The 17,646-nt window shown below is 43.0% G+C and overlaps 1 protein-coding gene across 1 annotated transcript in view; it reads right to left on the bottom strand.

Moving 5' to 3' along the window:
• MGAT4B (alpha-1,3-mannosyl-glycoprotein 4-beta-N-acetylglucosaminyltransferase B) overlaps positions 1-17,646 on the bottom strand; it is an 832,974-nt gene that overhangs the window by 380,279 nt on the left and 435,049 nt on the right. Inside the window, exon 6 of the mRNA XM_082253133.1 lies at positions 5,809-5,922. Coding sequence (XP_082109259.1) covers positions 5,809-5,922 — 114 coding nt within the window. The remainder of the gene's footprint in view (positions 1-5,808; positions 5,923-17,646) is intronic.

Consider the following 17,646-nt stretch of genomic DNA (forward strand, 5'->3'; position numbering starts at 1 on the left):
CTCCCTCTCCCCCGCCGATCGCAGAGTGATCGGCGGACATCGGGTCCGCCGGTCACACGCGCGGGGGGGTCCGTGACCACACGGGAGCGCTCGCTCCCTAGACCCTTACAAGCTAGTGACGTAGCCCTACGTCACTTTGCCTGTGAGGGGCTGACCGCCGACGTAGATAGTCGTGCGGCGGTCGGCAAGTGGTTAAACCGATCATAGATGGATCACAAATTAGCCGATTCAGCAGGAACCAGCTGAATTTCTATCCATCTTTGGGCAGGATGGTTGTACTGAATTAAATCGATCGACTTCAGTACAGCCAGTGTGTCAGTTATTTTTTTAGTTCGATCACTCCCAACGGCTGTAGCTATAGTAAATGATGATTGTCCAAGAACAAGATTGGAGGTGTCAAAGCTTTTGAAACTTTCCTATCTAATATTATAACCCAATCACCATGATGTCATGATGACATGTGCCATTTGCATGAAGTTGCACAAATGTCTTCCGAGTCGCACTGACATGTGGCTTAAAAATCATGCGATTTCAAGTGAAGTCGCACAATTTCAAAGCCGAATTCAGTGTGACTGAACACTTAGATAATCCATTCACAGCTCAGGGCAACAAGTGCCCTCTCTGTTAAAAATGTACATCCTCAGCATCTGCCTTGGCTAATTAATGGCAAAAAGGTGATTGGATAAATATAACAGGTAGGCTACATTGCTTATAAGTATATGCATTAAGTATAGGCAATGTAGCCTATGAATGCTAGACTACGTTGCTGATACTTATTTGCACTAAGGATGGGCTTTGGTTGAGTGGTAAAATGTCTTAAACATTATAGAAAAATTCTGGTTGAATGCCACTAACTATTACTAGCTATACTATTGCAGTATTCTGGTTGAATGCCACTAACTATTACTAGCTATACTATTGCAGTATTTGCCTTGAAAGTAGAACTAAACCCATCGATTTAAAGTTTTCTCAAAACAGTTACATTTAAGGCATGCCAAGTGCTTGTGGTCTTCAGCTCATCTGCAATGTTGGGTCTGGGGTCTCTCATATTCCTCTTGACAATACCCCACAGATTCTCTATGGGGTTTAGGTCAGGCGAGTTTGCTGGCAATCAAGCACAGTGATACCATGATCAATAAACCAGATATTGGTACTTTTGGCAGTGTGGACAGGTGATAAATAAAAAGTGCTGATGTGCAAGTGATTAGTGGCGCTGCCTAAGCACAGCACAGGTTTTACCACTGATTTTTTTAAATTGTAGAACTTTCACACTTTTTTTTACCACCTATATTTATTTATTTTAATTAGGCAACGCCACTATTCACTTGCACATTAGCACTTTATGTATCACCTGGGACACCACCAATAGGTGTCTGTCCTTAGTGAGGGCAGCAGCCAGATGCACACACCTAACATATAATCTAGATCCATAGCACGGGATAACCATCTAACATTTATCAGTGTGGACAGGTGGAAAATAAATCATCATCTCCACAAAGCTGGTCAGCAAAGGGAAGCATAAAGTGCTCTAGAATTTCCTGGTAGAGGGCTGCGCTGGCTTTGGACTTGATAAAACACAGTGGACCAACATCAGCAGATTACATGGCTTCCCAAATCATCACTGACTGTGAAAACTTCACAATGGACCTCATGCAACTTGGATTCTGTGCCTCTCCACTCTTCCTCCAGACTCTGGGACTTTGATTTCAAAATTAAATGCAAACTTTTCCACAGTACATGATGATTTGGGGAGCCATGTCATCTGCTGGTGTGGGTCCACTGGTTTTTATCAAGTCCAAAGTCAACGCAGCCCTCTACCAGGTAATTCTAGAGCACTTCATGCTGCCTTCGGCTGAACAGCTTTATTGAGAATCTGATGTCATTTTCCAGTGGGACTTAGCACCTGCCCACACTGCCAAAAGTACCAATACCTGGTTTAACGATCATGGTATCGCTGTGTTTGATTGGTCAGCAAACTCGCTCGACCTTAACCCCAGGGAGAATCTGTGGGGTATTGTCAAGAGTAAGATGAGGGACACCCGGCCCAACAATGAAGATGCGCTGAAGGCTGCTATCAAAGCAACCTGGGCTTCCATAACACCCCAGCAGTGCCACAGGCTGATCGCTTCTATGGTATGCTACATTGATGCAGTAATTCATGCAAAAGAAGCCCTGACCAAGTGTTGAGTGCATACTATACTATACATGGCCACACTTTTCAGTAAGCCAACATTTCTGTATTAAACATTTTTTTATTTTTTTTTTGGTTTTATGGAATATTCCAATTTCCTGGGATACTGAATTTTGGGTTTTCACTAGCTGTAAGCCATATTCATCAAAATAAAATAAATAAATGCTTGACATATTTAACTCTGTGTGTAGCAAATCTATGTAAAATATATGAGTTTCACATTTTGAAATACTGAAATAAATTAACATTTTGATGATATTTTATTTTTTTTAGATGCACCTTTATCACCTTGTTACTCTGGCATGTTTATCTTTCACATAGTTAAGCAGCAGACGTGGACATGTGATCTGTTACCAGTACAAAGCCCTGTCCTAATAGATAGTATCTTACAGACTCCAAGGCCCACTTTATAGCCAGATATTCTCTGTCTAAGAAAGCATATCTAGTCTCTCTTGATGTTCTTTCCATCATATTCCTGGCTTAGAACAGCTCCTAAACCAACTTGCTGAGCAACTGTTTGAACAATAAAGTGCTTACAAAAATCTGGGAATTTCAGAATAGGGTGAATACAGAGAATATATTGCATTGTCAGAGGGAATGAGCATGCATCTCCAGCTCTCCTGTTCTCTGTGCTGTGTCTGTCACAGCTTGTGCCCCTTTTGTTAATTAGCAGTTTGTCAATCCGCAATAAGCAGCATCTGCTTTGTTTGCTTATGTTTAGGAGAGTGGTGCAAGCATTATGCTTGCACCACCCTTTGCTAATTCTCTTTGCTTTTTTCCAGGCTAAGCATGAAGGCCCCTCCTCTTATTCCTTAAGGTTGCTATGGATAAAGAATTTAGCAAAATAAGAAGACAAGGAGGTGATGCTACATGAACTGAATGTCAGCCCTGCATTTGTGACCCCTTAAGGAGGTGGTACAAAGAACAATGAAACAAAGAAACCCTTAGCAATAAGTTGCACATCAGACAGTAGTTATACAAAACAGCCAGTATAGATCTTTTGTGGTGGAACAAAGGTTTTTACACTTACTCTTTATGTATGGAGTAGAAGTGCAGCTTTTGGCACCAGCCATAACACAGCTATGGCAGGACTCATTTATGAGCTGTGATTCCAAAGTAAGGAAAAATCTTTCCCAACATAAACACAGACAGATAATCTAACCCTTTACCACTCAATCAAAAAGATGAAAAAGTTTAATCTGTTTCACAACATTTTCAGTAAGCTGTAAATACCCAATGAGCAGAGCTTGTCCTTCACTTTAAAAATCTCCTTACTAAATAAGCTACATCATTTAAACGTTTACATCATTTAAACGTTTTGTATTGCTGACTCTACTTTGCACATTACATTAAAAAGGTGCTTGTTGCTCATAGCAAACAATCAGATTCTTAATTTTCAAACCTAAACTAGAACAGCGACAATTAAAAGTGGACAAAAAAAACTGTATAAATAATAAGGCCCACTGCATTCCATGAATCTACCCAACAGTCTATCGGTAACCTACATCAGCGGCAGCAGAGGAGGGGACACAACATTCCTTGATAGAGAGATAAACAATGAAGAACAAAGTCATTTATAGGCTTCAAGCAGCATAAAAAAACTTCTGTCTGTAAACTTCTGCATGCCTTTGAAAAGCAGCAGCCAAATCTAGATGTCAAGGTTATTTAATAGGTTTGGTATTACTAAGCTGGAGCCAAAAAAGCCATTATAATTTCTCATTCTTCTATCCGTGCTGTGTCAACTGTCATTCACAAAACAAGTTTAGATTCTGTTTTTTAATATATTTATCAAAGATTGAGGGTAATAGTGTATGATCTATTCTAGGTCAGATCCAGAAGGCAGTCACATCACCAACATAAAACACAACAGGTTTGGGGAAAAAAGTGGTCATCAATAACGTGCATTCTTGGTTGGAAAGTTGCAGTGGCAATATTCCTGCAGTCTTTGGGCTCATGCACATTGCAACTCGAAAAAAGCTGCTTTTTCAGGCACTTGATCTTTTATTTCTATGCCTAGAAGCTTGTACTTTTTGTGCTCCTTTGCACATTTTTGAGCATAAGCATTTTTTTTTTCACAAACCGTCCCTTCAGCTCATTTTTCTATTTTTAGTGTGTTTTCATGCATTTTTTAATTTTTGCATACTTTTTTTTCGAGTTGGGCTGATTGTTTTGAAACCATTCACAGGGAGCTTTGTATTCTATCAATGAATAAAAAAGCTCCTCTTATTGGTTGAGCCAAAGATCAGGACATCATCTGTCCACCTCAACCCCCATCATAGCACTCTTTGTATACTTTTATAGAATAAAATGCTCCATAAATGCATTTTAGGAGTGCAACGGGACGTTCCCTCATGCTGCCATAATACAGCATTGCTTACTGTATGTACTTCAGGCTACATATAGTGTATATAGTGCACACAGCTGCTGAATCTGTTAGTGTAGTAAATAGCTTGATTGATTTTAAAAGTCTTAGATCTTAATATTACACATTTAAAAAAAAAAAAAAATGTAATTAAAAGAAAACCCTAACAACAATTTTCTGATAAACTTTCTTCAACTACCTCTGCCCAATTCAAGCATTTGCACCAGTTTTAGTAACATCACCGACACATGCAGCAAGTTCTTAGTACCACTAGTTTAAAAACCCATCTCTATGGAAATGATAGGTTTTCAAAGAATTACCACCAGTTCTCAAATTAGATAACTGATGGTAATTATGATCAGCTATGAACTGGCGTAGAGGTATTTTAGTACTCAGAGAGGGACATGTCTGTACTGAGAAGCTGTCATGTAACAGCTTCCAGCATAGGGCTCTATCCCCTACCCAATTTAGCGGTCGATCAAAAGCTAAATGTAAGCAAATGGGGTTGGGGATATAGATGATGTCATTACCCAAATAAAGCAATGTTCTTTTTGGGCAATATTTGGGAAATTACCTGTCACTAGGTGGGTAAAGCCTGATGACGAACAGTGAGACTAGTTCTCCATTAGGCCGTCCTGCTATTGATGGACAGTGTACAGCAGCTGGCAGATTTCAGTTCCATAGCAGCATTCAAAGTTGCCCACTGCTGTGCACTGTCAATCAAAAGCAAAACACACCTGCTGAGGAACTAGTCTCTCGATTCCCCATTATACTTCGGCAGCTCCTAGTACAAAACTCCTCAGTGCAGGCACCAACACATTCATGTTTCTGACAAATACATGAATTGGTTCTGAACCCCAATAGCAATCTAAAGGATGTCTACGCATACTGGAAGGTCAGGCATATTGCAGACTTTATGCTGTTACCTTCTGGAAGATCAAAGAAGTTAGCTACTTTGGAGTGCAAAAACCTGGCTACACATGCACAGAAGATTACAGGCACTGGTACTAACCCTACCCAAGCTTGGAAATTATTGCAGAAAATTTGTCTACACACATGCATACATGTGAATATGCTGAATGACGGGATATTTATGAAAGAGAACATATAACAAGAGCAGAAAAAAGGATGGACATTATTTCTTCTGCAGCGTCACATGGCCAGAAATGCAGGGCTGTGCCTGAGCTGTTAGCTATGAATCTAACCATCTGCCTAAAGTTCTTTTTTGCACACGCATAATTAATTTGCGCATTACCTGACTCGTTCTCTGGGGTCTCCAAAAGATTCTCGCAGGCGTGAAAAATCCGGGTAGAAGTTGGGAGATGGGGATATAACTTCTAGAAGGCCTGACTGAATTTCATTTGGGAATCTAGTTGGTAAACAAAAAAATAAATACATACATATATACAGTATATTTCTAGCTTTATTTTGTTTAATTTTTACATGTATTTAAATAGAACAAAGAATTTACACAGTATTTCACATACATATTGTACATTTACATGAGTCGCTCCCCTCAAGAGCTTACAATCCGAGGTCCCCATCTCACATGCATATACACACTTACTGTTGCCATTTTATATATGTGCCAATCAATTTACCAGCATGTCTTGGAGTGTGGAAGTAACCAGAGTACAAATTAATTTCATATTTTATATACCAGTCTATATGATAAAAACATTATTAAAATTAACCGACTGTAGATCATGATTATATGTGCAAAAATGTTTACATATACCAAAAAGCAGTAAAAGCATTTTAAAATAAGCCCTCATCTATCTCTGTATCCATATCAATAAGCATTGTGAAAAACTACAAGTTCACAATAAAATCTTAGCGCTTTCTCCATTAGGGCTCATTCACATGGATATAATATGTGCTGCGTACAGCATTTCGTTTTCTATGTGGTTGTATATTAGTTTATGGGCTTTTTCACATAGCTGCATGTAGCAGTGGAAAAGTTCCACTTTGTACACATCTGGGGCCTTAATTTTAGCTGCATTTCACAATGCATGCATGTAAACATTTGTGATCACCTTTACAGTGCATTCATAAAGTATTCAGACCCTCTTCACTTTTTTTCAAATTCAAAGCCTTATACTACAGTAAATTCAATTAATTTTTTCTCCTTAATCTACACACAGTACCCCATAATGACAAAGTGGAAAAATTGGATTTTTGTCTTACCGTAAATCCCTTTTCCCTGATGTTCATTGACGGACACAAGGCCGGAAAAAGCTGTACGACGCCTATGGGGCAGTCCCAAGGGGTATAATCCCACTTCCTGCTATAGGCATTCAGTTTAGTCGCAAGCAGTGTCAGAAGAAAAATAACCCAACTCAATAGAGGGGTGGGTGCTGTGTCCGTCGATGTACATCAGAAAAAAGGGTTTTACGGTAAGACAAAAATCCAATTTTCTCTTTCGTTCATTGACGGACACAGCTCCAGAATCTTCTTGACAATTGGGAGGTCCCAAAGCGGTGTCAAACATATAAGGGGTGGGGAAAAAACACAGCAGAAAAAATTCCCAAAAGGCTAAACCTAGCCAACCAGGTAACATGGAGCTCAACCAGAAACAACTGGAGCTCACCTTAAAAAAACATACACCCTCAAAGAGGACTAATCCTCTCAGCGGCTTGCAAAACTTTGCGGCCAAAGCAGCATCCGTAGAATCCAGGACATCTATTGTATAAAATTTTGTGAAAGTGTGCACTAGGGATGCAACGATCCCATATTAGGATCGGATATTGACGCCGATATGGCCATAATAGCTGGATCAGGGAATCGGTAAAATTAACAGATCCACGGGCCGATCCGGTTTTGCTCTTTACATAGCTGTGAGGGAGCAGAGAACAGCTGTCAAAGAAAAAAAAAAAAAAAAAGAGCCTCCTGCAAATGCCTGCCAGTCTCCCAGTTAAGTAAACACAATGCATACAATGTATCTTTTCGTTCCGTCTGCCAGAGGAGGGAAGTTTAACCTCTTAAATGCACAATGTTATAAGGTATCTGCCGATACCGATACAGATCCGGAAGTATTATTTTGTCATAAGCTCACAAAACGGTACTTCCGGATCGGACTCGGGATCAGCAATTTCACAAAGCAAAAGATCGGCATCGGGATCGGGACCAAAAAAGTTGGATCGGTGCACCCCTAGTGTGCACAGACGACCATGTGGCCGCCTTGCCAACCTGCAACACTGACGCCTGAAGGCGGAAGACCCAAAAGGCACTAAGCGCCCACGTAGAAAGCGCCTTAACAAGGAACGAAGGAACCGGACCCTTGATGGAATAGGCTTGCACCACTGTCCATCTTGTCTATCTGGAAATGGTTGCGGCAAACGCAACCAACCCTTTGCGAGGTCAATCCGTAAGGACAAATGGTAAGGCCGATTTCCTAAACGACTCGGTTGCCGCAAGGTACACCCTGATCGTCCGACCCACATCCAGACAGTGCAAGGCAATCTCCTTAGGATGTTCAGGCTTAGAACACAGGGAAGGCAACACAAAGTCTTTATTCAGATGGAAACCAGAAACAACCTTAGGAAGGAATGACTGACAAGGGTGAAGCACCACTTTATCTCTGTGAACCACCAGGTAAGGTGGACAAGACAACGCCACCAGCTCTGACACCCTGCATGCAGAAGTAATAGCCATCAAGAAGGCTACCCTCTGGGACAATGTAAGCAGAGGAAGCTCGCCAATATTTCTGAAAGGTGGGTACTTGAGAACCGACAGCACCAAATGAAGATTCCACGGAGTCAAGTGGCGAACCCCCTGAACAAAGGTGCGAACCGAAGAATGTGTAGCCAAAGGATGGCAAAAGAAGACCGCCGAGGCCGAAAAAACCTGGCCGTTGACGATACCCAAGGCCAGGCGCTGCTCAACACCTCCTTGAAGGTATGCCTAAATCCGGGCCACTGAAATGGAACAGGGATGACCCCAAGAGACTCACGCCACGCAATGTACGCCTTCCAGCGCAATGGTAAAATCTTCCTAGAGGTAGATTTTTTAGTCTTTTACAATGTGGGAATCATCGGTTTAGACAACCCCCTATCCTGCAACCCCTGGCCTTCAACAGCCATGCCGAAAGCCAGCGACTGTAACGCAGAATGGAAGATTGGCCCCTGAGCCAATAAATCTTCTCAGAGAGGAAGCCTCCAAGGGCATCGGCAACCAGCCATACCAGATCGGCCAGTCTGGAGCCACTATGATGATCGGATCCCTTCTGCCTCGATCTATCAGAGGAGACTCGGCAGAAGTTTAAGCGGGGGAAAGGTGTATATCAGTAGGTACTGGCCCCAAGGAGACACCAGTGCTTCTGTGACCTCGGCCAGAGGATCCCGAGACCTTGCCACAATACTCTGTACCTTCCTGTTGTGAGGAAAGACCAATAGGTCAACCTTGGGAGTTCCCCACCGGAGACACAGCTGAACCTTAGAATACCAACTACCTCCTGGGCCGCCAGGACACTTCTTGTGCCCCGATGGTGATTGACATACCGACTGTCCGATAGATCGTTACCTTGCACTCCTGAAGCCGATCCAGAGTCAGACCCAGAAAGTCCAACTTGGTGGAGCAGATTTTTGGAAGTTTGATTTCCAACCAAACTCCTACAGAGTCCACACAGTAATGTCCAGGTTGTCCTTTAGAGCAGTCCGAGACTCTGCTCGCAGAAGATAGTCCAGGTACCCAGTACCGCAATTCCCCGCTGCCGCTACAATGCCAACCCCAGGGCAAACACTTTTGTGAATACCCAAGGAGCTAAGGCGCCTAAAGAGTAATGCCATGAATTGAGCATGCTCCTCACCCACAGCAAGCGGAGGAAACGCTGATGACTAACATATGGTGGAATATGAAGGTGATGTGGGGATGCCTTCACTACTGTACGAATGGACCCCATTCGAAACTTCTGTACCCGCACAAGTGGTTTAAAGCCTTGAGGTCCAGGATTGGACGTTTTTTTGCCTTCCTTTCTGGGAGCTGTAAACAGGTTTGACTAGAAACCTTGAAAATGTTCAGATTTTGGAACCAGAACAATCACCCCTTGAAGTAGAAAGACTTGCATTTCCCCAAAGAGACCCCACAGGCGGTCTGGGGACAAACACAGTTTGGAAGGAAAAAACCTCACTGGAGTATAAGACAAAAACCCAATCTTGTAGCCGAACTGGATCAGCTTGTGGACCCACCTGTCTTGAATTTAGAAAGGTCCATGGGTCCGGAAAGAAGCGAAGACATCCCCCCACCTCAGACACGGGTGAGGGCACCCCTTCAGGCAGAAGAGGGCTCGTCTGTAGGTCTGGAAGAACCTGCTCTCTGTGACGAGACTCCTCGCCCCTGGCAGCCTGTGGAAGAAGAGTACTCTTCCCTCCTGTAACACCCTTAAGGAAGATCCAAACAAGTGATCCCCCAAAAAGGGAAGAACAGATAAGGCCGTCTTGGAAGACTGGTCCACAGACCAGCCATATCATGCACAAAAGGACAACTGCTGTCACGGACAGCTTAGAAATCAAGGGAGCCACATCCAGAGAGGCACCACAGACAAACTGGAACCCCTGGACCAACTGGTCCGCCAACTGGAAAGGGCAGGGGGAAACTGTTCCCCCTCAAGGTCCTGGCACAAAACCTTTGCCCACTCTGTCACAGTCTGGGACACCAATGCTATGGTGAACACCAGCCTAAGGGCCGAACCAGACACAGAAAACGTGGCAGACCAAAGTCTCAGTTTTCCCGTCAAAAGGGTCTTTAAATGCAGGAGACTCCTCCATCGGAATTAAAGTGGAGTTATTCGGCCTGAAAACCTGAGAATCCACCACAGATGGGACTGTCCACTTTTTTAAACAGGGACACTACTAAAGTTTATTGTCTAGCGAAAATGCTCAGGTACCGACATAATGCGATTAGGTCACTGACTTGCAACAATTTTGTCAACTAGGCAGAAAAAAAGGGGACACCTTTTACCACTTTTTGGGAGCTACCAAAAGGGACCGGCACCTCCGGCGCAGCAGCAGCTGCATCCTCCAATATTTAAAGTTGCCCGCACCAATACAATCAGTGCATCCATCAGCGCCGTTGCATGCGCGGCTGCAGTAGAAGAGGAATCATCCTCACTATCAGAGCACTCAAAGTGCGTGGATGCAGACCCAGTAGGGTCCCTACATACTAAGCTCACCCTGAAACATCCCCATCAGGATTGTTGCATAGAGAAAAAACAGGCAGGTGAGGGTCGCCAACTGCAAAACCCGCAAGGGGATGCCGACCCAGGGCACACAAATGGACCACCTACTGGACCCCGCGAAAAAAAAACAAAAAAGAACGGGGTCACCCTCCGAGCCCCTCATAGAGGGCCGAATGAAAATTAATGGCTGCCTTAAAGGGGGCTGCTTGCTGTGACTCGAAAGCGCAGGCAAGGTACCCAGAGGGTCCGCAGCGCTAAAGGGTGGATGCCCTACGTAAAATAGCGGCATGCGGTCATCAAACAAAGGTGACCACCCCCACAGCGCCCCCACAGGGAAGGCGCCAAGCTGGCTGCATGGCCTAGTAGGCCGCGGCCTAAATTTAGGTGGAGGCCCAGCCGCACAGATCCTATCCAAGGGGAGGCGGGTGGCTACAGGACACTCACTGGGGTGCTCCTGACCACCCCCCCCGGAGGCGCCCACTTAGCCACAAGGCCAAGTAGGCCGCAAGCCGCTGCCTAGATTTCTAAGGGTGCCTTGCCGCCTGGGTGCAAAGCCTGCCAGATCCAACCACCCAGGAACAAAGGGGAATAGGGCAGATGCCCAAACGGAGGGTGATGGCTCCAGCCACTCTCACTGAGACCTCCCAAAACAGTGTCCGGCCAGTAGGCTGCAAAGCCGCGGCCTAAATTTTAGGCCGGGTCCAGCTGTGTGTGGCGCGGACCCGCGGATGTGAATTTATGCATTCCCCCAGCCCAACACGACAGCAAGGAGAACTTCAGACCCCCTTGCCCAGGTCACTAACCCCCCAGGGTGACGACAAAACCTGTTGTAGCCCCCCCGTGTGCGCATGGAAAAAAAGGTCAGCAGCTGTCCCAAAAGGAAGCCCCCCTTCAGACAACATGGCAACCACCAGGGGGGTCACGGAGTATGGAAGACCCACGGTGACCCTAGAGGGGTTGGGGAGAAGGAGAGGAACTTGGGGGGTCCCACCGCCCCAGGGAGAGGCTCACGTCCACCCCAAAATCCTCAAGGGGAGAGGGGAGATAACTACTTACCATACCGTGGAACCAGGTGGGCACCGCTCCGGACAGATCATCTCTCCACCGAAATGGGGGTGCTGTCAGCCAGGAGGAACACTGCAACTCAGGCCACGACCAGGTCGTATGCATCCTCCCGAGACATTTACCTCGCAGGCCAGCCCCCATCCAGTGGGGCTATGCCGCGGCCGACCTAGAGCGGAGCTGATGCCTGCACACGCTCACTGGCCAGACTGGGGAGACCTTAAGGATCTAGAATATCCAGTCTGTCGCCCAGTCCAGCAGTTGATTGTTGTTCTCACAGGAACATAAAATAATAAAAGAGGGGGAAAAAAAATCAATTTGAAAAGGAAAAAATGCTAGGACCAGAGATCCCAGCAAGGAATTAGGTCCTTACTCCTGTCTAGGCAGAAAAAAATGAATGCCTATAGCAGGAAGTTGGAATATACTCCCTGGGATTGCCCCATAGGCATGGTAAAGTTTTTTCCTGCTTAGAGTCCTACTCCTGTAGGGGGCAGCATAACCCAATAGTCAAGAAGATTCTGGAGCTGTGTCCGTCAATGAACGAAAGAGAAAAGAATTTGAAAAATGTCTGTAAATTTATTTAAAAGAAAAAATTAAAATTTCACATGTACCTAAGTATTCAGCCCCCTTTACTCATTAATTTGTTGAAGCACCTTCGGCAGCAATTATATCCCCGAGCCTTTTTGGATATGACGTGACAAGTTTTGAACACTTGGATTGGGAGATTTTCTGCCATCTGTCAGGTTGGATGGAGGCTGTCAGAGGACAGCCATATTTTGGTCTCTCCAGAGATGCTCAAGGATTCAAGTCAGAGCTCTGGCTGGGCCACTATGACATTCACAGAGCTGTCCCTAAGCCTCTCCTGTGTTGTCGTGGCTGTGTGCTTAGGATCGTTGTCATGTTTTAAGGTCAACCTTCAGCCCAATTTGAGGGCTTAAGCACTGTGGAACAGGTTTTTATTTAGGATATCGCTGTACTTTGCTCCCTTAAGCTTTCCCTCAACCCTGACAAGCCTCCAAGTCATTGCTGCTGAAAAACACTCCACAGCATGATGCTGCCACCACCATGCTTCACTGTCCGGATGGTATTATCCAAACATAATATTTAGAATTTAAGCCAAAAAGTTCAATGTTGGATTCATCAGATCAGAAAAATCTTGTTCCTCACAGTCTAAGAGTCCGTCAGGTGTTTTTTTGCTAACTTCAAGGGGGCTTTCATGTGTTTTGCACTTGAGGAGAGGCTTCCATCATGCCACTCTGCCATAATGCCCAGATTGGTGGAGGGCTGCAGTGATGGCTTTCCTTCTGGAACTTTGTCACATCTCTACACAGGATCTCTGAAGCTCAGTCTGTGTGAATATGGGGTTCTTGGTCACTGCTCTTTCTAAGGCCCTTCTCCCCCTAATTACTCCAGACAACCAGTTCTTGGAGTAGTCCTGGTTGTGCCAAAGTTCATTTCAGAATTGTGGAGGCTACTGTACTCTTGAGAACCTTCAGTGCGGCAGGTTTTATTTTTGTAGCCTTCCCCAGATCTGTGCCTTGCAATGATTCTGTCTCTGAGCTCTGAAGGCAGTTCCAGTGACTTTATGGCTTTTGCTCAGATACAGTATGCATTGTCAGCTGAGAGGCCTTTTTATAGAGAGGTGTGTACCTTTCTAAATCAGGTACAATAAATTTAACTTACCAAAGGTGGACTCCAATCAAGGTGTAAAAACATCTCAGCAACAATCAAGATAAATTGGAAGCACCTGAGCTAAATTTCAAGTGTTGTTGCAAAGGGTCTAAATACTTATGCCAATGTGGTATTTGAGTTTTTCATTTAAAAAAGAAAAATTCACACACATTTCTAAAATTCTGTTTTTACTTTGTCATTATGGGGTACCAAGTAGAACAACAATGTGTATTGCACACTGTTGTCTGAATCTGTCACTGATGCGCTGGTGGCTCATGCAGAGACTAACCTCAGGTAGTCATTTGTTCAGGACTGTTTAAAGACATTCTGCACATGTACCACCAGCACATCAATGATTCGTCAGCCCTTGCAGTGGCAGCGACAATTAGGGTTCCTGTATGAATGTAAACGTTCCACAAATGTTGCAAGCATTCAACAAATTTGCAAGTTCTTTTTGCCACCAAGATCCTGCGTATTATGGAGATGTATTCCGGAAACATATGTGAACAAGCCCTTTGGCTGCATTTACACAATTGCGTTTCATGAACACGTGTTGAGGAATCGCACAAAAAAAATGTGTTGCACTTGCGGTGCCAATTATTGTTAATGGCACCCTAAACGCGGCAAGTAGATGTGCACTTTTCTTTTTTTTGTGCAAAAAACACGTGCAACGATTCCACAGTAAAAAAACACCTGGTGTTGCACATCATAGTGTGAATAGGGGTTTATTTTTCTGCAGCTGAATTTTGACAGCTCTCTAATGTTAAAAACTAGCAGCTGTTTCTAAGTGGTTATTGAAGTGATGTTTGAAAATCTTTGAGACAGTGCAATGGACTGTAAAAGTGATGCAGGACCTACTATTCATGCATTGAGGTGCATTGAGAGCCAATTCAAAATGAATACGCTGCTAATGCAACACGCTTGAATGCACGAAAACACAAGCATTAACACATACTTTAAGTTGCAAACGAGTCCCTACATTTTTTAATTGCAATTTCCTGCATAGCAGAGGACAGAGGTGTAAGCCAATCATGGATCATTTACATTACTTAATGCTTAAACGTTTAGATTGTAAGCTCTAACGAGCAGGGCCCTCTGATTCCTTTTGTTCCAAATTGTAGTGTAACTGTAATGTCTGCCTTCATTTTGTTAAGCGCTGCGCAAACTGTTGGCGCTATATAAATCCTGTATTATAATAATAATAATGCTGACAATTTAACATTGTGAACTTGCTAATGAGAGGAAAGGGCAGAGCGATAACCTTATCAGATTGGTAAGGTTCTGTCGCTGTCCAGCTGGCAGTTCTGGAATGGTTATGTATCTCAAAGAATGGTTGGCCAAAATAAAAAATATCTGGTAAGTAAACCAGTAAACAAACTATATAGGTGTTGAAACTGTGTATTAAGCAGTTGGACAGGAGCTCCACTTTGTGAACAGGTTATATGTTTTTGGAGTGGTGGCTGGAATGTTAGCCCAAAATCCCCATTGGTCTGTCATATGTGCACATTTTGCAATCCACAAGAAAAAAGTACCCCCTGAAACAAATGTCCACACCACAAATTTTATAAGAAAAACAGAAAAATAACTTTATAAAGTATACGACACTATACAAATGTACAACACACAACAGACACAACCCACAGAAGAATGTTTGCCCAAAATTACCAAGGACTGTCACATGTGCACAAGACAAAGTACACCCTGAAAAAAATGTCCACACCAAAAAGGTTGTAAGAAAAACAGAAAAACAACTTTAATATAAAGTACACAACACCATACAAATGTACAACATACAACCCACTGAGTAAAAACATATACCACCCGCCATCATCCCCCTACCAAAAGAAAAAAGTTATCGAATCAGAACACTGGCACTGATCCTTGTATAATGTTATCTTTCATGAGGGATCTCAAATTAAGCCCTGGTTGACACTGACCTGGGTTAGTAAATCATGTACATAAGGTCAGTATTGTATATCACCAAATGAACACATACAAAATATATGTGTGTGTGTATATTACAGAGTATAAAATCATAAGATTTGTTAACACCAATAACATGGGGATTGGTGGCAGTAAGCCCTCTGCAAACAGTCCCCATGTTATACTTTATGCTTCAGCACTGATCTGAGATACACCAGTGTTCCCTCTTTTGAAGTCTTAGTATTTTTTTATTCTTTTTTATTTGATTTTTGGCTTTTCATTTTGAAATTTTTGCATATTTAGTTCTTTTATATTTTTGGAAGGGCATTAATGGCAGTTTGTTGGGTGGCGTGGGGTTAGTTATTGGTAATATCAAAGTTTACATTTTTATACTATAAATATTATTTTGTATGTTTTTATTTCGTGAATAAGAATACACACATTATGTATATAGTTTACTGATCCCAATAGATGTCATCCAGGGCTCTGACTTCCCTGATGGATGATAACACTATACGGGGACTTGTGTATTGATACAATTTTTTTTTTGGGGGGGGGGGGCAGGGGTTGTACGTGTTTAATCTGCTGGATGTATTTTTGGGGTGTTGTACATTTGTATGGTATCATGTCATTTATAATAAAGTTATTTTTCTATTGGGCACCCTTCATTTTATCAGTTTGGTGTTGTTTTTCCAAAGAAAAACCAGATGAAGTTTAGATCAGTTTCTCATCAGCTGCTCATCAGTTTCTCATCAGGTTTTACATGAGTATTTTTACATCCACTACCAATGCAAAAATGTATCATTTGTCCATTTACACCTTTTTTAATGGAACACAAATCAGGCTTTGATCCATTTAAAAAAACAGGTGTTGATGAATGCGGATGTAAATGGATGTAAATGGATGATCAACCATTTACATCAGTTTTTCCATAGAGATGCACTGATGCCTGTTTTTCTTCCATTAGCGGATGGACGAAAAACAGACAAATGGTCTGTACGTGTGAAATAGGCTTTATACATACAGCCTTTGTGGTGTAGACATTTATTTCAGGGGGTATTTTTTTTTTTTTTCATGTGTGTTGTCTGCACACCTGGTGGTGCTGGTTTGTTACTTGAATATACTGTAATTCATGCACTAGGGCGGATTTATGAACATAGAAGCAAAACTTGTATTCGTAAAATATTTTCCCTCTTAAAAAGGTAAAACTTAGGTAACAAGTCCACATGTTGCTTTGGTTTTCATTAATCTGCTACTATTCTGGTAAGTGGTTGAGGATTTGTTAATGATCTGTCTTCATACATGGATTCAACAAATAAACTGCTGTAATGTTAAATTGCCTTCCTGACCGGCTCACATATATGCGATGCGGGAAGCCTGCAAATCCACTGCAGGTTCCCACATCGCATTCAACTTGCAGGCAGTTCACACTGCCATATGCGAATCGCTGGGGGTGTCAATACAAAGTTAATGACACCCCCAGATCAGTTCGCATATCGCAGTGCGAACTGTCAGTTCGGAAATGAATCTGATTGCATGGGTGTGAACACCCATGCGATCAAATTCTGGCGCGGACCCGAAAAAGGGTCCTGTGCGAGTTGTGTCCAAATGCAATGCAAATTTAGCCATGCAATCTGTATGGCTGAATTTGCATTGCACAGACATTGCATGTGATTTGCAGAACAGTGCGCTCCGAATTGACATGCGATGTCTAACATCGCATATATGTGAACCGGGACTAAAACAAATGGTCTTAAAGAAAATTACGAAATCAGCTCAAATGTGGAAGCCAACAGCCTTCATGATTTTAGGTCAACAGCAAGAGATACCTGTGGGTCAGTGTAAAGTATTCTCTGACTGATGGCTCTTCCATCCAAACAGAAATAAAAGAAAAATCAATGTGTTGGGAACAAAGCACACTCTTAGATAACTTCTGGTAATTTTAGCAGCCAGCTCTACACAATGAATCCATTACAAGAAGCCCATTATACTCTGATAACTATCCATTATGTGGTCTATTGGCAGGAACTGCCGGTCAAATCACATGCTCTAGTCTCAGTTTAGTAAGAGGGGCCTGAGGCAGAAGAGGAGTTACTTCTCCACTTATGTCCCATTTTTAAGAGGTCAGTCAGGCTTCTCATTATACAGCTGCAGATTTTATCTTAATTGAATAGCATTAAAAGGAATGCCTGATACCGACCTGATGTGGATACTTGCACATTATACCAATTCTGGCTATCTTTCCAGAAATATAATAGCTTT

The sequence above is a fragment of the Pelophylax lessonae genome, assembly GCF_965119305.1.
Source record: "Pelophylax lessonae genome assembly, chromosome: 4".
In the NCBI taxonomy this organism is placed as follows: domain Eukaryota; kingdom Metazoa; phylum Chordata; class Amphibia; order Anura; family Ranidae; genus Pelophylax; species Pelophylax lessonae.